This window comes from Leuciscus leuciscus (genome assembly GCF_965113295.1).
Source record: "Leuciscus leuciscus genome assembly, chromosome: 1".
In the NCBI taxonomy this organism is placed as follows: Eukaryota; Metazoa; Chordata; class Actinopteri; order Cypriniformes; family Leuciscidae; genus Leuciscus; species Leuciscus leuciscus.
The window spans coordinates 17,374,833-17,392,657 of NC_138725.1; the positions used below are offsets into that span (position 1 = coordinate 17,374,833).

The window sequence follows — 17,825 nt, forward strand, 5'->3', positions numbered from 1 at the left end:
GACGTGATTGCTAATGAGCGACACCTGTGAGACGCACCGATCTCGTATCTCTTATGGAGGAGCGGAAGTATCGAGAGAGGACAGGCCTGGATTTTATTTGTGTTTTGTTATATGTGACAGCAGTCGTTCGTGAGGGGCTGCTGTCTTTACTTATATTTTGTATTTGTTTATTTTATTATTAAAGTCTTTAAATGCCGGTTCCCACCTCCTTCTTCCCATAACATCTGAACTGCGTTACATTCTGATACAAATTTTTTGAAATTTTCTTTTATTTAGACACACAGAAATCAAGAATCCGCCTGTCATCTGGCTGTCCTAACTCAGTTATAGCAGCCAAACAAAATCGAAAGTTAAAACTTTAACCCTTTCGCACGTACGATCACACCGGTGTGATCAGTCTAGGCTGGTCCCTGGAGCGTACGATCACACCGGTGTGATCAGTCTAGGCTGGTCCCTGGAGCGTACGATCACACCGGTGTGATCAGTCTAGGCTGGTCCCTGGAGCGTACGATCACACCGGTGTGATCAGTCTAGGCTGGTCCCTGGAGCGTACGATCACACCGGTGTGATCAGTCTAAGCTGGTCCCTGGAGCGTACGATCACATCGGTGTGATTAGAACGGTCAGTGCATCACGTGATCAACTGCTAAATTCAAATGTGCTCTCGCGCGTTGGCTGGCGCTGAGCCAGAGACAGGCGCGCTCAGAGCTGTCATATATCACAACTTTTCAGTGTTTTCAGCCACATAATGTTTATTTTAGGTTTCAGACATATAAGTACTAAAAAAACAATACATTTAGAGTTTGTAAAACACACACTGATGTCAAAGGAAGAGGCAATAATAATCCTTTCCATTATCATTAGTTTTATTCATATCAGATACACATTGTGTAAGTAACTTTAAAGTTTACTGTAAATCCAACAGATCCGATTCTCTGAACTGCGTCTGCGGCACAAACTAAGATGGCGGCGCCCATCGCGAATACAGCTGAACTAACGCGATCGTTATAAATGTGTTTAAACAACAAAACACTTCCACTTGCATATATTTGACAATCGGAATATCAGATATTTCATGCCATATCTAACAAATTTGTGAATATTTTGAATAAAAAAAGAAAAATGACATAAAAGCAGATCATCATTCATTCAGCTCTGTTGTTGCTGCGGTGTGTCACGTGACAAGCAATGACGCGTCACCATGGCAACCAACACATTCTAAATAACGGTCGCTTTGAAAAACTCACGCTGGGGGGTCAGCCAGAATATTTTAAACTTACGTGCGAAAAAGGGTTAAGGGTCAAGAGCCCAGCTAAACAAACACTGATCACCATAATGGTGACTCAAATATTTAGATTTTTTCCCCTTCAGTGATTCTGCTTGTTAACATCAGGTGACTTTAATAATGGTCAAACTCAATTAATCACTTAACTATCTCATTAACTTCAACACTGCTTCAATGTTATTTATAACACTCTGAGTGTGGACTCATATAAACACTGGGCAGTGTTAATTAACACTGGGGATTTTGCTGTGTGGCATAACTATATATATATTTTTTTTTAATTTACATGACTTTTCGATGTTTAGAAAATCCCACTTTTAAAATTATGCTACCTCATATATCCAGATTTCCAAGATTGTTTCCAAACCAATAAAAAAATGAATATTTTGTTTTAGATTATTTTAATGTTAGTTTTAAAAAAAATCATACATAACATTTTGTACCATTTTGATGCTGTCAATAGATGTTTTACGTGTCAACGTCTGTGCTTTTGTAATTTGGAAGCCCAAAGAACCACTGAAACAGACATTTAAATGTAGAATATCTATTGACAGCATCCACACTGTACAAAATGTTATGTATGAAAACGTATCAGGTATACAAATGTGTATGAATCATCTAAGGTTCACAGAATATTGAAACATTAAATAGGCAAGGCAAGTTTATTCAGCACATGTCATACACTATGGATATTCAAAGTGCTTTACACAGAAAAAGTTATAAAATGAATTGGAAGAGTAATAAGATTATACATAAATAAACTTCTCATCTGAAAACATAAGGAATACATAAAGGATCTGCAATTTATGGAAGTTAATTTACTCTTGCAATATTAATAAGGTTATTAAGGCGATTATGTACAAATAACTGTTTTACTTATGGGACTGAATAATAAGTACATTTTAAAATGTTTTGTATTATTCAGCATTAAATAAAAGGTACCAGACAAATACTTGTATTTATCCACTAAATAAGTTATTTTTGTTTGACCAGGTTCAGTCCAAACTGGGTTCAGAGATGATCAGTTCTGTGTGGGTTAAGATGTCAGTTCCTCTTCTTTCTTTCTTCATTAACCACATGTGTTTCTCTAAAAACATGTGTGGTTAAACTAACAGAGTTCTCACACTCAGCAGAAACATGTTTCCAAACCTCAACAGTGAGTTCACCGCTCTGAAAATACTACTGAAAATATGTAGTCACACTAGTTCCACATTGTTAAATTAAAACTAGACCAAAGGTTATTAAAACAGTTCTGGAAGCGCTAGAACTCAAAGCCAGAACACAAAGAGGACAACAATTCAGTACAATTTGTTTGTTAACATGTAAAAGACATTGAAAGTATTAACAATGAATGAACCCACTAGGATTGAGTTATATATTAGATTGATATTCCTCTGCTCATGTGGGTTTTGTATAATTATTTGCCTGATTTGTTCTTGTTCACAGAGGCATAAAGTTGACTGCAGTTCTCCTGAGCTCCAGCTTTTGCTCCTCTGATGGAAGCATAAGTCACTTTATCATCACAGCGAACCTGAATGAACATCACAGTTGTTTCAACCCACAATTATTACAGCATGTTGTTTGAGCTCAATTCATGAAGAACTGCATATAATCACACAAATCAAGAAGAACTGCATATAATCACACAAATCAAGAAGATCTGCATATAAGTGGAAAATATACAAACATCATGTTGAGAGAAGCTGGACAACATCAAGGAAGTGTTCGCTCACCTTGTTCTTTTTGCCTCGTTTTTTACTGAACGCAGCGACTTCAGTATAAGTCACATCATCTGTCTGCTCCTAAACATCAATGGAAATATGGAAAAATCAAGCTATTAAATGACATCCATCAATAATATTTTCCTCAGGTTCTGCAAATGTTCAGGTAATATATGTGTAAAACGCGTGTCCTGGCAATTTCACATAAATGTTTTGTGAAAATCTATTATACAGACATGACGTTATGATGACAGATCCTATTGTAACATGACAGGATGATTGACTTGACTTGACCCACACAACAGGAACAACACATGATGAAATCCACAACTAGAACAATGGGCAATTAGTCACAGGCACAACACACTCAGGGTACGTTTATACGAAAACTATATGCTTAAAAATGTTTCCTTCAAGTTTTACGCATAGAGAAGACACCGTTGTCAAAACAATCCCCATTCACACAGATCCACAAAAAAAACACAAAAAAAAACAAAAACCTGTATTCTGCTGCCAGGCCACTAGATGGCGATGATACACTATAGACTGAACATGTAATACGCATGTGCATGACCTCATCGACTTCACAGATTCACGTTTTTGTTGTTTACATGGAGACCGGTTTCAAATACTTGCACTTTCAAATACTTGCGTTTTCAGGCCCCAAAACACCATTGTCGTGTAAACGAACGGGCAAAACGCATAAAAAGTTTTACGTTTTTAGTTGAAAACCATGTCATGTGAACAGCCCCTCAGACAAAGAACAGGTGAGCACCAAGCGGCAACCTCCGCGTCTCTCTCTTGAAACCAACACGGAAGTGAGTTAAACTGCAATTCATTGACTGGCCGCTTGGGCTGGCTGCAGAAGTGAGTCAAATCTGTATCTCCCCCATGTTAAAATGACCAACTTTACAGCAGAAAAAAACATGTTTACAGCCTGGATCTCTATGTGGCTTTGGTCTATACAGCTAATTTTGCCCTTCATGACAACTGTGAGGGGGGTGATTTTTTTTATAACTCATCCGTTTAGTTGATTAATATTTAAAGTTCTGCATAATTAAGGGTGTGTCCACTTTTGAGTGACAGGTGGATTCCCACTGATGTCAATGCTAGCCGTTTGTCTGCAAATTTTAGCTGCTGAACTTGCCATCTCTGCAGTGTTTGTGCTTTTCTAGGGATTATTTCATACAATTTAATACACCCATTACTTCGCCCACGGCTTAGGATTCCGTCGTTGTCGTCGAGTATCGTTCGAGAGAACAACCAGCGCTGTATTTCAGTTGTTTTCCTCTGTGAACTTGCACTAATGGATGTATGACAATTTCGTAAATTTTTTTGAGTTTTCAGATTTAAAAACGTCTATAGATATAAAGGCTCGTTCGTTCTGCTCTCACGGAACAGATAGATCATAATATGCTTATGTACCGTCAGATGAAATCCTGCAGGTGTCGTTGCTTTCTCCGTCCATGCAATAAATGCACATCCTTGAATGAGCGCGGATTTTCTAGCGCATTTAACGTACGTTACTTGAACTTCATAGGCAATATATCTATGGTTTAACCCATTTGAGAGGCGGCCAAATCAGAATTTAAAATGGACTGAATAAGCTCTCTACGAACTTGACGAACGATTCCGCGCTGACGGACCATAGACTATAAAAAAGTGTACTGACATGTAACTGTTATGCACATAAATCACTGTCACACACTCTCTCATATTAAGTTACTGCATAATACATTTTCAACTAGCAGAATAGTACAGAATCACGATACACAGTCTCACTTGTAGCCATGTCTTTTAACTATTATAATATTTAGAAGGGCAAAAACAGGAACTTTTAATTGGCTTTACATCATCAACTGTCACTTTAGCGCGAGGCTCTGTGCAGTCGCAGACTTGGTACTGTCAGTAGCATATTCATGGGTTTCATCAGGTCCCTTTCCACAGGTGTATAAAATCAAGCACCTAGATTATGAATGCAGACTGCATTGTGCTTGATTAATACACCTGTGGAAAGGGACCTGATGAAATCCATGAATAGCATTACCTCCCTGAGCTAACTCTGGTAGCCAGGCTACTCACGTCCCGCCTCTTTGCCCATTTTCTGTTATCCAGGAGTGACGCAAGGTGACGCGAGGCCAAGATGGCGACGGCCGACTCCGCCCACTTTAGGCTTCAAAAATGCTCTTCAGAAACCTACGGGTGACGTCACGGACACTACGTCCATATTTTTTTACAGTCTATGGTGAGCACACACTCAAGACTAATGAGGACTCATCAACGACTAAACAAGAGGGCAGTCTCAACTGTCTGCTGAGAACCCTGACATTTTATAATCTGAGTAATAAGAGTGTCATATTTCAGGGTCAGTCCTTATGAACATTAATAACTCATGGATCAACCTGCAATACTTACCACAGAGTCACCAGTCCCTCTTCTGTTGCCTGAAACATAATGTCACGGGAAAGTTTATGATCAAACACACACACAGTCTCTAATGCAGATGACAATCAGTTTTTAAAAGAGTCTAGAAGAATCTAGTGCTGTAGAATAGAAACATTATTTTTGTTAACTCGTTGATTTCTCTTCACTTTTAGAGAAAGAAATTTGTCTAAATTACATATTTATTTTATCAGATGTTTTTGTCTGTTGTTACAAAATATGAAAAACTCACCCGCTCTTTTTTTACGAATCACCCAGAGAATAAGAGCCAGAAGGAGAAGAGCGAATGAAGCGGCAACGACAATCACAATCACAACCCCAATCCCTGAGAGAGAGAGAGAGAGAGAGAGAGAGAGAGAGAGAGAGAGAGAGAGAGAGAGAGAGAGAGAGACACACCATTAGCAGGACTATATTACTGTGTTTAACCAAATACATAAAAATGGCACATTTAATAGCATAATTATCCTTATTTACCATGTAAATTGATGCTTGTGATGATGATTTTATAGAAATTGATATGTATTAAAAGCCATCTGTACACTAACAGACTGTACCTCATATGTTCACTAAATGAATGTGACATGATTGTTTAGGATTGTCTGGATGAGAATGATGTGTCTGACATTTAATGACAGTTACTTTTTACATTACGGTATTAGTTTTCATGTTTATGATTGTTGGTGATGTACAAGAGAATGGAATTAGAAAGTGATGTAGATTACAAATTAAACATGGCTTGAGTCAAAATCTGTGATCAGCTGCTCGAACAACGAGTCGGTCAAATGAGGATGATGTTCATACACACCTGGATTCGGAGGGTTTGCTGTGGGATCTGGAATCACTTCTGTTGCTGTAGTTGATGTTACAACCATTAAAAACAAAATGGAAATAGAAATATATGACATTTTAATGCATGAACACAATGTCAAGGCATTTATTTTACAAACTGCTGTAGTCCAGAGCTACAGTATCAGTGCTGAAAGCTGCTCACACTAACATTGGATGAGTTATGTTCAAAATATCAGAGATCGTAGTTTCCCCGCCTCCTCAGACTCGACACTTACGCCGGTCGCCAGTTTGAGGACACACAACAGAACGAGCGCAACTGACAATGAAAGCCGAGGAGACTTACACATGAGTTGATTTATCCGTGTTTTAATAAGCTCTTGTTCATAGAGATGTTTAGATGGATACCGAGGCTTTTTAGGTTGTGTGGAATCTGCGATCTCTGACCCAGTTTGTTTGATGGCTGCGATACGCTGTGTTTTCCTGCTATCTGGCATCCCGGGGTGTGGGAATACTATTGGCTGAACTGGCAGTGGGCGGAGTCACACAGACCAAAACAAAACCCGACTGAATATAAATAATAAGTAAATAACTGGCTGTAGAAGTGTTTTTCAGAGAAACGAGTGTGTGAACTCAGCATGTTTCCTAAATATCTGCAAACATATTATGGTATTTTTATGCTTTAGTAGAGTGAAGAAGTTACATACAGCACCTTTAATACTGACGCCCTCTGAGGTCATTTTCACTACAACATTCCCCCCACCCCCTTGTTGAGGCTGCAACCCGATTGGTCCCTATACCTAAACTCCGCCCCCTCCGCCAACAAGTAGTCCAGAGAGTTGTTTATGTATATATATATATATATATATATATAAATATATATGTTTATGATTGTTGGTGATGTACAAGATAATTTAATTAGAAAGTGATGTAGATTACAAATTAAACATGGCTTGAGTCAAAATCTGTGATCAGCTGCTCAAACAACTCCAGAGAGGATTCATGATTCTAGAAAACTCCATGAGTCGGTCAAATGAGGATGATGTTCATACACACCTGGATTCAGAGAGTTTGCTGTAGTATCTGGAATTTTTGCTGTAGTTGATGTTACAACTATTAAAAACAAAATGGAAATAGAAATATGTCATATTTTAATGCATGAACACAATGTCAAGGCATTTATTTTACAAACTGCTATATGTTTAATAAATCCTCACTATGGGTCCTTTCATACACCCGCGCAATACAGCACCAGGCATGACGCAAGTGTGTTTTGCTATTTTCAGCCCGACACAGTTTTCATTTTCACGTCCTGCGACACGTTGTTTAAATAGCAAATGCATGTGTGCCCATCGGTGCACCCATGGGTGTTCAGGCGCATTGTCGGTGCGTTGATATTTTGAGGAACTGAATTAGACTGAGCCATTGACCAACTGAAACCTGGTCTAAAGTCAATGGTGCAATATATTTTTTGTTATTTAAAGAGCGCGTTAGTAAATGTGCGCCTATAGGCGGGTCCACAACGCGCACACACTCTGCTTATTACACACACACACTCTGCTTATTACACACACTCTGTTTATTACACACACAGGGACGCACAGCAGCACACAAACATGCCAAATATAAAAAATAAAACGATTACAATGTAAAAGATTATTATTGTGTACATAAAGATATGGTGAATCCGGCTTGTCCCGTAGATTGTCCCATTAACCACACACACACACGCACACACACACGCACACACACACACACACACACACACACACACTCACACACGCACGCACACACGCACACACACACACACACACACCTTTAAACTCACACACGAGCAGATCCGTTTCCTCGCTAGAGAAGCGTTCAGTATTTCCGCTTGCAAAATTCCATCATGTTAATAGTGAATCCGCGAGCGCAACTGGCTTTTAAAGGGAATGAGACTCTGATTGGTTTATTTCACGTTACGCCCAAAACACACCCATTACTCATTAAGAGAATAGAAACAAAACACACCCATTACTCATTAAGAGAATAAGGACAACACCTTAAGATCATGCACTGGGCACACAGATCATTTTTCCTGTCCTTAAACAAAGCAAAAGTGGAATTTTCCGGTAATGGCAGCAGACTGATCAGTCGCGTTTTCAACTCTCCCGTTCCACGTTCCTGCTGCTCTTTATCTACCTTCACCCATCTTTCTCAAAAGTCATTATTTAGTTGCTTTATTGCTTCTTTATCATGCCCAAGCCGTCAAAACAGAACAAGCCGGACCATTCCCGAGGTTTTACGGAAGAATGTACTGTTTCGAGCGAGGCTAGTGCTAGCAGTAGCCATGCGGTTAGCAGTGAGAGCTCGTTACCTGATTTATCACATGGGGCTTTGTTGAAACACATTGCCGAAGTCGTTGCAGAAGAAGGTCGGCACACGCAAAAGATGCTGAATGACTCTTTTGTTAAGCTGGAGTCGGGGCTGGACGTGAAAGTTGATTGCATCATCAAACGCATCGATGAGGTTGCTGCAGCCACCGACTCCCTTGCGACGCGCCAGGCTGAAACAGAAACTCGTATCTCCGTCCTGGAAGATGACATTGCTCCACTCAAAGGGAAATTGGCCGCACTCGAGAAGCTTAACTCGGCACTTACGGAGAAGGTTACGGATCTAGAGGGGCGTTCCAGACGGGACAATATCAGAATCCTCAACCTCAAGGAGTCCGTCGAGGGAAGTGACCCCATACTTTTCTTTGAAACTTTCATTCCAAAACTGCTTGAGTTGTCAGTCCCGAATATCGCAATTGACCGCGCACACCGAGGGCTCGGTACTCCTTCGGAAGGTCGGCCTCGCCCTGTTATTATCAAGATTCATCGCTCTAGAGACGTCTCTACAATTCTGACCGCTGCTAGACGTAAAGGTCAGCTTCAATACGAGGATCAACCTCTCCGTATCGCTCCTGACATTTCGCCTACAGTTCGTGCCGCGAGGAGAGCCTTCAATCCGATCTGCGCTGAGCTTATCAAGAAAGGCATCCGCTTCCAAATGAACTTTCCAGCCGTGTTGGTCTTCAAAGCAAACGGCATGCAGAAAACTTTCAGAGACCCGAAAGACGCCAAAGCCTTTATGGACGGTAATTTGTGAACTCTTTTGGCTTTTCGTTTTACCGGTAATATGATCCATGCAACGGTTATGTTTATTCAATGATGGGTGTTTTCCAAAAGGAATGGGAGAGTTTTCACATGTGTAAGCCGTTATTATCGTGAAGTTTTTGATTTAAGCTGGGATACTGAACAGGTGCATATCTTTTTTCTGTACTTTTAATGATTAATAGATCCTAGTTTTCCATTTGTTTCACAGGAGTTATAGATATGGATGCGGCCAATCTTCTCCTTGTTCTGTTTTTGTTTTTGTTTTGTTCTAATGTTAGGTCTTCAAAGCCTGAACCAGAGAAGTTCTTATTTTCTCCCCATCTTTTTCCCCTATGGAAAGTTTGTTTTTCTTGTTTACTGCATAGTTTACCTTGCTATTACTTTTTAAATGATTGATGGTGCCAAGTTGAATATTCTCAGCCTCAATGCAAGGGGCCTGAATAACCCAGTGAAACGAGATGCTGTTTTAGACTTTTTGCGGAAACAAAGAATTAATATAGCCTTCCTACAAGAGACTCATCTGTTAAAAAGGGATACAAATCGCATGTCTAATCGCTTTTTCCGGGTAGTTGCTTGCTCGTCAGCTTTAAACAAATCGAAAGGGGTGGCAATCATATGTCAGCGTAATTTGCGCTTTAAGTTGTTGGATTCTTGGGCAGATCGCAAAGGCAGAATAACAGTTGCGAAAGTTCAGATAGAAAATAGAAATGTTGCCTTCGTCTCAATTTATGCCCCTAATACTTTTGAAAAAGAATTTTATGAACAGCTCACTAAGGTACTGCTGGAGCTCTCTGACTTCAAACTCGTAATAGGTGCTGATTTTAATGCTGTTGTTGACTATTCAGTTGATAGATCGGGACACTCCGAAAACTTAGATCAAAAATATGCTTCTGAGGCTTTATGTTCCTGGATTAATGATACTGGGGTGGTGGATCTCTGGCGTGTATTAAATCCTGGTGTTAAAGGCTTCACCCATTTTTCATCAAGACACAAATCTTCCTCTAGAATTGACTTTATTTTTTCTTCTAGAGATTTGTTTTATAATATTGTTACTGTTAACTTATTACCAGTGGCTTTTTCTGACCATAATGCAGTGATTGCTTCTGTGTTGTTAAATTCAAATCCAGCTCGGGCCCCTAGATGGCGTTTTAACACCTCGCTACTCCGGGATGAAGCATTTAAAACCAAGTTTTCAAGTCAACTATCAGATTTTGTAAATATAAATAAAGGCTCTGTGGATGACCCAAGGACAGTCTGGGATGCTGTTAAAGGTTTTATTAGGAATTTTACTGTATGCTATGCCTCCAACATAAGGAAAGCTCGTTCATCCAGATTACACGATTTAGAGTCTAAATTATCAGCATTAGATAGCCTATTACAACAAAGTTATGATGAGGATGTTAGGCTTCAATTTGACCTTGTGAAAAAAGAGATAAATGCTGTTATGAAACAGCGGGCCGAATTTTTAATTCATAGGACGCGACAGTTGTACTATTTTAATGGGGCTAGACCCAGCCGTTTATTAGCCCTTAGATTGCGGTCCAATGAACATTTTGCAGATATCGGCACAATTAAGTCCAAAAATGGTGATATTCTTAGTGAACCCTCACAAGTTAATGCTACGTTCCGTAGCTTTTACGCTGATTTATATAGCTCTGAGATATCACATAATCAGGATACTTGTGACAATTTTCTAAACAAAACACTGCTTCCTAAGCTGTCTGAGGAAGACTCTCTAGAATTAAATACCCCCATTACTTTAGTTGAGCTTAAGGAGGCTGCTTTTGATATGTGTACCGGTAAATCCCCTGGGTTGGATGGAATTCCACCAGAATTTTATACCACGTTCTGGGACAGTCTGGGCCCCCTACTCTTTTATATGATTCAAGCCGCTATTGAGAGAGGGTCCTTTTCCAGAGATGTGAATATTGCAGTTATTACGCTTTTGCTCAAAAAAGACAAGGACCCCAATGATTGTTCAAATTATAGGCCTCTGTCACTTCTAAATGCTGACTTAAAAATTTATGCTAAATTGCTCACGCGGAGGCTCCAGCCGGCCATGACTAAGCTTGTTAACTGTGACCAGACAGGCTTTATTAGGACTAGATTAGCATCTGATAGTGTTAGGAGGTTACTCCATATAATACATGGGTCATCTTCGTTGACTCCTCCTACCGCGGTCCTTTCCTTAGATGCTATGAAAGCCTTTGATCGTCTGGAATGGCCATATTTGTGGTCTGTGTTGAAGCTCATGGCTCTGGGGTCCTCCTACATTCATATTGTCACCGGTGCAGGCCGGGGCGGACTCGGATGACCAGCCGCCCCTGACTCCAGACACCACCGTGAGGAGCCAACACCACAGGCACGCAACAGATGGACAAAAGAGGAAGCAGGTAATTTGGTTCAAAGGTAACAATCTTTATTGAATAATAATCAACTTGAAGAAAGAATGAGCAACTCCTGTCTTCTCGAGCTATTGGACCGGAGTAGCCGCTGAAACGATTTTCCACTGTCTTCGGGGCACAATGGAACGATAGTGGCTAAGAAGGCTTACTCCACGGCGTTGCTGCACGTCTGCAGGACTCAAACGATAAGTAACAAGTAATGTTTACTTCTTCAACAGCAGATTCTCTTAACAGGACGTGGGAGGGGAATTGTAACTTTAAAACTCACTTCACAGCGTTGCTGCACATCTGCAAGACTCAGGCGGTAGGTAACAGGTAAGGTTTCTTCTCTTAACAGCAGATTCTCTTAACAGGACGTGAGAGGGAAATTGTGACTTTAAAACTCACTTCACAGCGTTGCTGCACATCTGCAGGACTCAGGCGGTAGATAACAGGTAAGGTTTCTTCTCTTAACAGCAGATTCTCTTAACAGGACGTGAGAGGGGAATTGTGACTTTAAAACTCACTTCACAGCGTTGCTGCACATCTGCAGGACTCAGGCGGTAGGTAACAGGTAAGGTTGCTTCTCTTAACAGCAGATTCTCTTAACAGGACGTGAGAGGGGAATTGTGACTTTAAAACTCACTTCACAGCGTTGCTGCACATCTGCAGGACTCAGGCGGTAGGTAACAGGTAAGGTTTCTTCTCTTAACAGCAGATTCTCTTAACAGGACGTGAGAGGGGAATTGTGACTTTAAAACTCACTTCACAGCGTTGCTGCACATCTGCAGGACTCAGGCGGTAGGTAACAGGTAAGGTTTCTTCTCTTAACAGCAGATTCTCTTAACAGGTCGTGAGAGGGAAATTGTGACTTTAAAACTCACTTCACAGCGTTGCTGCACATCTGCAGGACTCAGGCGATAGGTAACAGGTAAGGTTTCTTCTCTTAACAGCAGATTCTCTTAACAGGTCGTGAGAGGGAAATTGTGACTTTAAAACTCACTTCACAGCGTTGCTGCACATCTGCAGGACTCAGGCGGTAGGTCACAGGTAAGGTTTCTTCTCTTATCAGCAGATTCTCTCGTCAGGATATAAAAGGGAAATTGTGACTTTAAAACTCACTTCAGGGCTCCATCACTAAGTATAACGGTTCAGACTTTTCCACAGCCATACGGTTCTTCACGAGACAGTTCAGTTGCATCGTTCTGAATTTTGGATGAGGACAAGTAGATCATTTCACAAGAATGAAAGCAGGCGTTGGGAGACTCTTCTCAGCATAGCACACAGCACTCGTGTCCACTACAAATCCACAGCATTAATTCAGCGTGCATCAGGTAAGGCAAACAACTGCAAATCACTCACACACAGTAGGGCTGATCAGAAAAACTCGCTTCGTCCATGCATTTCAATGGGAATATTCAACTCTCAATTCCTCTCCAATGTATCTGAAACAGATGTCCTCCTCAATAGTAAGTTTCACATTCACAGTCTTTGCTTCAAGCTTTACATTTAATTCAACGATGTAATTTAATTCACTTATCTTTCTCTTTCCCTCTTCCAGCGCAGATCCAAGCCACAATTCAATCCAGTAATTTTTCCACAAGCAGCTCCAAACGACAGACTCAAATGGCAGTTCCTCACTTACACGAATTTCCAGAATGACAGCGTCCAATGTAAGCGTCCAAAACGGCGATCTTCTACCCCAAAACACAACGACAGAGACCCAGCCAAACAACTGATCAACTGAACACCGATTGACCTTTACCAGTTCCAACCTTCGCCTTACCAGTTCCAACCTTCCCACTAACTCGACTCTGAATGGCCCTTTTATCCTCCTCTTGTGAAGCGGAAAGCCTGTACAAACACCGCTCCTCTCTCTCCCTCACACCTGTCGTGCATCAGCTGTAATTAGTTTGCGCAATAACTCCGCTACACCCGGAACCGGAGTGAGGTGTTACACCAAAATAACTCCCCTCGGGGACATAGAAAGAGAAAAGAAAGGTTCCGCTTTTCCCAGCATTTTGTCACCCGTGACATCCCCCCTTGCCAATCGGTTCTAGTCCCTGGAACCGGTCTTCTCTAATGCCATTCGCCATATCTCTCAGGCGGCTGTCCTTGGTTGTCCCGCTGGGACCGTCGGGGTGGCGTGGGTGAAGCCGCTCGGGCCCCCGCTTCGGGATTCCCTGGGACTATTGCCCACCCTACCATGGGCACCTTGGGAGCAAGCGGCGCACTTTGTATTTCAGCCGCTGGCTGTGGATAGTTCGGACATGGACGGAGCAAATTTCGATGAAGCACTCGTATAGGTCCCGGTTTTCCCTCAGGCCGTACCGAATAGACTGGAGCATCAGGCCCCTGCCGGTGCTCCACCACATATGGTGTCGATTCCCAACGATCATGGAGCTTTCCTTTCCCTGGACGTCGGTTGTCCCTTACCAGCACTCGCTCTCCAGGCAGTAAAGGGGCTTCTCTGGCAGTTCGATCATACAGTCGCTTGTTCTTAGCTGCTGCAGCACTCAAATGGTCTGAAACTCGCTTGTAGGCATTTAGTAGTTGTTGATGGTGTCGATTTACCCAGTCCGTTGTGTTGTACTCTCCTTCGGTGGCCTCGGTGCCCAGAAGCAAGTCTACAGGTAGACGTAGATGACGCCCAAACATGAGGTAAGAAGGGGCATACCCGGTGATGCTGTGCACGCTATTATTATAGGCTTGTAGTAACGTAGGGAGGCTCTCGGCCCACTGACACTGCTGCTCACTCTCCAACGTTCCCAACAGCCCTAACAGGGTCTGATTGAATCTTTCGCATCCCCCGTTACCTTGGGGATGATACGAAGTTGTGTGTGTCTTTCGACAACCATAGAGCTGGCTCAGCTCCTGTATGACTCGGGACTCGAAGTTTGGACCTTGGTCCGAATGGAGGGTCTCTGGACAGCCGAACGGCTGTATTACCGTTCTCCAAAGGGCATTGGCCGTAGTCACTGCCGTCTGGTCTACCGTGGGGACGGCCCAAGCGTACTTGGTGAACAGATCCGTCATTACCAGGATGTTTTGATATCGATCTGCGGGTCTCCCTAGAGTCAGGAAATCAATCCCTATGATGTGCAGAGGTGCCTTCGGCCGAAAGGGAACCAGTGGGGCTCGAGGTTCCTTCCGGAGTTTGAACAGCGTGCACCGTGGACAACTCTGAACAAACTCTTCAACTTTCTTCTCCATCCTTGACCAGTAGAAATACCTCCTCAACAGTGACAAAGTCTTTTCTTGGCCTTGATGGCCAGCATGGGTGTGATAGGCATTCAACAGCTCTTGGACTTGGTCCTCTGGAACCACCACTTGATACCTGGTTTCCTGAGTTTTTGGATCTCGCAGTGAACGGCAAATTACCCCTCCTCTGATCCGCAGTCTCTTCCACTGTTTCAGGAGCTGTTGTACTCCCACTGTCTGAGCCTGCCTTTCCCCAGCTCGCAGCCTGAATCCTCGCCTAAGATGCGAGGCGACCTGACACAGGTCTTCGTCTCCTTGCTGTAACCTGCTCCACCGTCCGGGGTCCCATCCCCAACTGGACGGAATGTCCCCCTGGGTCCCGGGAGCTTCCACGACCGCCACCAACAATTCATCCTCTTGACCAGGGGCATCGAGGTGCGTTTGACCGTTTCTCTGAATGGCTGGGAGTCTGGACAATGCATCAGCATTCGCGTTTTGTCTGCCGGGTCGATACTTGAGCTGATAGTCATAATTAGCAAGCTGAGCCACCCACCGCTGCTCCACTGCTCCCAACTTGGCAGTCTGTAAATGAACTAGAGGATTGTTGTCCGTGATCACAGTCACCTTAGCTCCCCACAGGTAGTCTTTGAATTTCTCGGCCATGGCCCATTTCATGGCTAGCAACTCTATCTTGAAGGAACTGTAGTTTGCTGCGTTCCGCTCTGCAGGATGTAAACTTCGACTGGCATAAGCAATTACCTTCTCCACTCCTTGTTGCTCTTGGGCTAATACCGCCCCCAATCCTGCATTGCTGGCATCGGTATACAGGAGAAACGGCTGAGTGAAGTCTGCATAGGCCAGGATAGGGGCCCCCAAAAGTTCCTGCTTCAGATTTTGGAAGGCCATTTCACATGCTGCGTCCCATTGCACTGTCGATGAGCCTTTGCCACGGGGACGTCCAGTACCAGCAAGAAGCTGGTTCAATGGCTTAGCAAGCCCAGAGAATCCTTTAATAAATCGTCGATAATATCCTACGAAGCCTAGGAAGGACCGCACTTGTCTCACCGTTCGTGGGGGCTCCCAGCCTTGGACTGCTGCAACTTTCTCTGGATCAGGGGATATACCGGCAGCGCTGACTCGATGTCCCAGGAACTGTACCTCTTTGCGAAACAACTGGCATTTTTCTGGTCTCAATTTTAGCCCATATTTCTCCATGGCCCGGAAGGCATTCTCTAAGTGATGCAGGTGAGTTTGAAAGTCAGGGGAAAAAACGATTACATCGTCCAAATAGACCAGCGTGGATTCAACTAGTTGCCCTCCCAGGCATCGCTGCATAAGTCGCTGGAAGGTCGCGGGGGCGTTGCACAACCCGAACGGCATCCGGTCCCACTCGAATAGCCCGAACGGTGTGGTGAAGGCAGTCTTCTCTCTATCGCGGTCATCCATCTGTACTTGCCAGTATCCGCTGGCCAAATCCAAGGTCGAATACCATGCTGCTTGAGTCAAACTCGTGAGTGAATCTTCGATTCGCGACAACGGGAATGCATCTTTCTTGGTCACACTATTGAGCTTGCGGTAGTCAACACAAAATCTCCAGGCTCCCGTTTTCTTCCGTACTAGGACAATCGGGGCTGCCCATGGACTACTACTTTCTCGAACAATCCCTCCATCTAGCATCCCTTTTAGCAGAGCGCGGACTTCAGTGTAGAGAGTGGGGGGCACCGGACGGTACCGCTCCCGACTAGGTGTTGCTTCTCCGGTGGGTATTTGGTGCTTAATCACTCCTGTACAACCATAGTCTTCCTCATGGGTTGAGAACACATGTTTCCACCTCTTCAGGAGCTCCTGGAGCTGTAACACTTGTCCTTCTTCCAGGTCCTCACCCTTCAAAGACTCCCCCATCAAATGGGTCGGCATTCCTCCTCTCACAGGGCCTGTACTGGCCTCCACTGGACGGACGGCAACTTCTACCACCGCAGGGCTCACCTGCCTGAAACAGACATCTTGTTGCTCTTGGACTTGGACAGGACGGACAGATGAAACTCGAACCAGCCGTTGGTGTCGACGAAGGAGTACTGGGTAGGGATGGGCGTTTCGCACCTTCACTGAAACTCGCCCTCGTCGTATGACCGCTAGCCCATGGGCTACTTCGATGGGTTGACAATCTTCATGAGGCTCTACCAGGACACAGTTACCTGACTCACGGGGTCCAGCCGGCACTCGGACCCAAAGAACAGCCTCACTCCGGGCTGGAACAGACAGAGCATACCGGCAGATGACTCGACCGATATCTTCCCGCTCTTGCACCTGACTGGCCGCATGGACTCTTTGACAATCGGCCAGGATCCGGTCCCAGTCCTGCCTTGCTGCCAACGGAGATGTTCGGGTCGGTCGACCGTTAAACAGGTCTTCCCAACAATCCAGAATGACATTCATCCCTAGCAGTGCTCGATGGAGACCCAAGCAATGGTCTCGAACAATGACAACACCTTTCTGATGGACAGGAACCCCTCGAACCAGAAAGTCTACCACGATGTACCCAGTATAAGGAATATCCAATCCATTCGCTCCACGTAATGTGAGTCTTGAAGTTTCCGTCCTGTGAAGCCGATGATCCGCGAATAGCTCCAGAGCCAGACTTTCTGAAAACAATGTGACCTGAGAACCTGTATCGACCAGACAATTAATCTTCATTCCATTAACTTGAACTTCTACGGTGGGACAACGCCCAACCCAGTCGTCTCTCATCACAGGAACAGAACAAGGGTCTCTTGAAGGGGTCCCGGCCACTTGACCCACAGTGACCGGTGGGACTAAAAACCCCCTTGAGAGCTTCGACGACGGTCGCACTGGCGGCTGATGTGTCC

General features: G+C 43.6%; 2 protein-coding genes across 2 annotated transcripts in view; both read right to left on the reverse strand.

The window, feature by feature from the left end:
* Positions 1-1,931: 1,931 nt before the first annotated feature.
* LOC309502848 (uncharacterized protein) lies at positions 1,932-6,348 on the reverse strand. The gene is made up of 5 exons (XM_082175403.1): positions 6,253-6,348; positions 5,680-5,772; positions 5,421-5,449; positions 3,018-3,086; positions 1,932-2,815 (listed from the first exon to the last, which is right to left on the reverse strand). The coding sequence occupies exons 1-5, from the start codon at positions 6,317-6,319 to the stop codon at positions 2,702-2,704; spliced, it is 372 nt and encodes a 123-aa protein (XP_082031529.1). The 5' UTR covers positions 6,320-6,348; the 3' UTR covers positions 1,932-2,701.
* Positions 6,349-7,233: 885 nt separating this feature from the next.
* LOC309508971 (uncharacterized protein) overlaps positions 7,234-17,825 on the reverse strand; it is a gene marked incomplete at its 3' end in the record, with an annotated part of 49,150 nt that continues 38,558 nt past the window's right edge. Inside the window, exon 5 of the mRNA XM_082183511.1 lies at positions 7,234-7,346. Coding sequence (XP_082039637.1) covers positions 7,234-7,346 — 113 coding nt within the window. The remainder of the gene's footprint in view (positions 7,347-17,825) is intronic.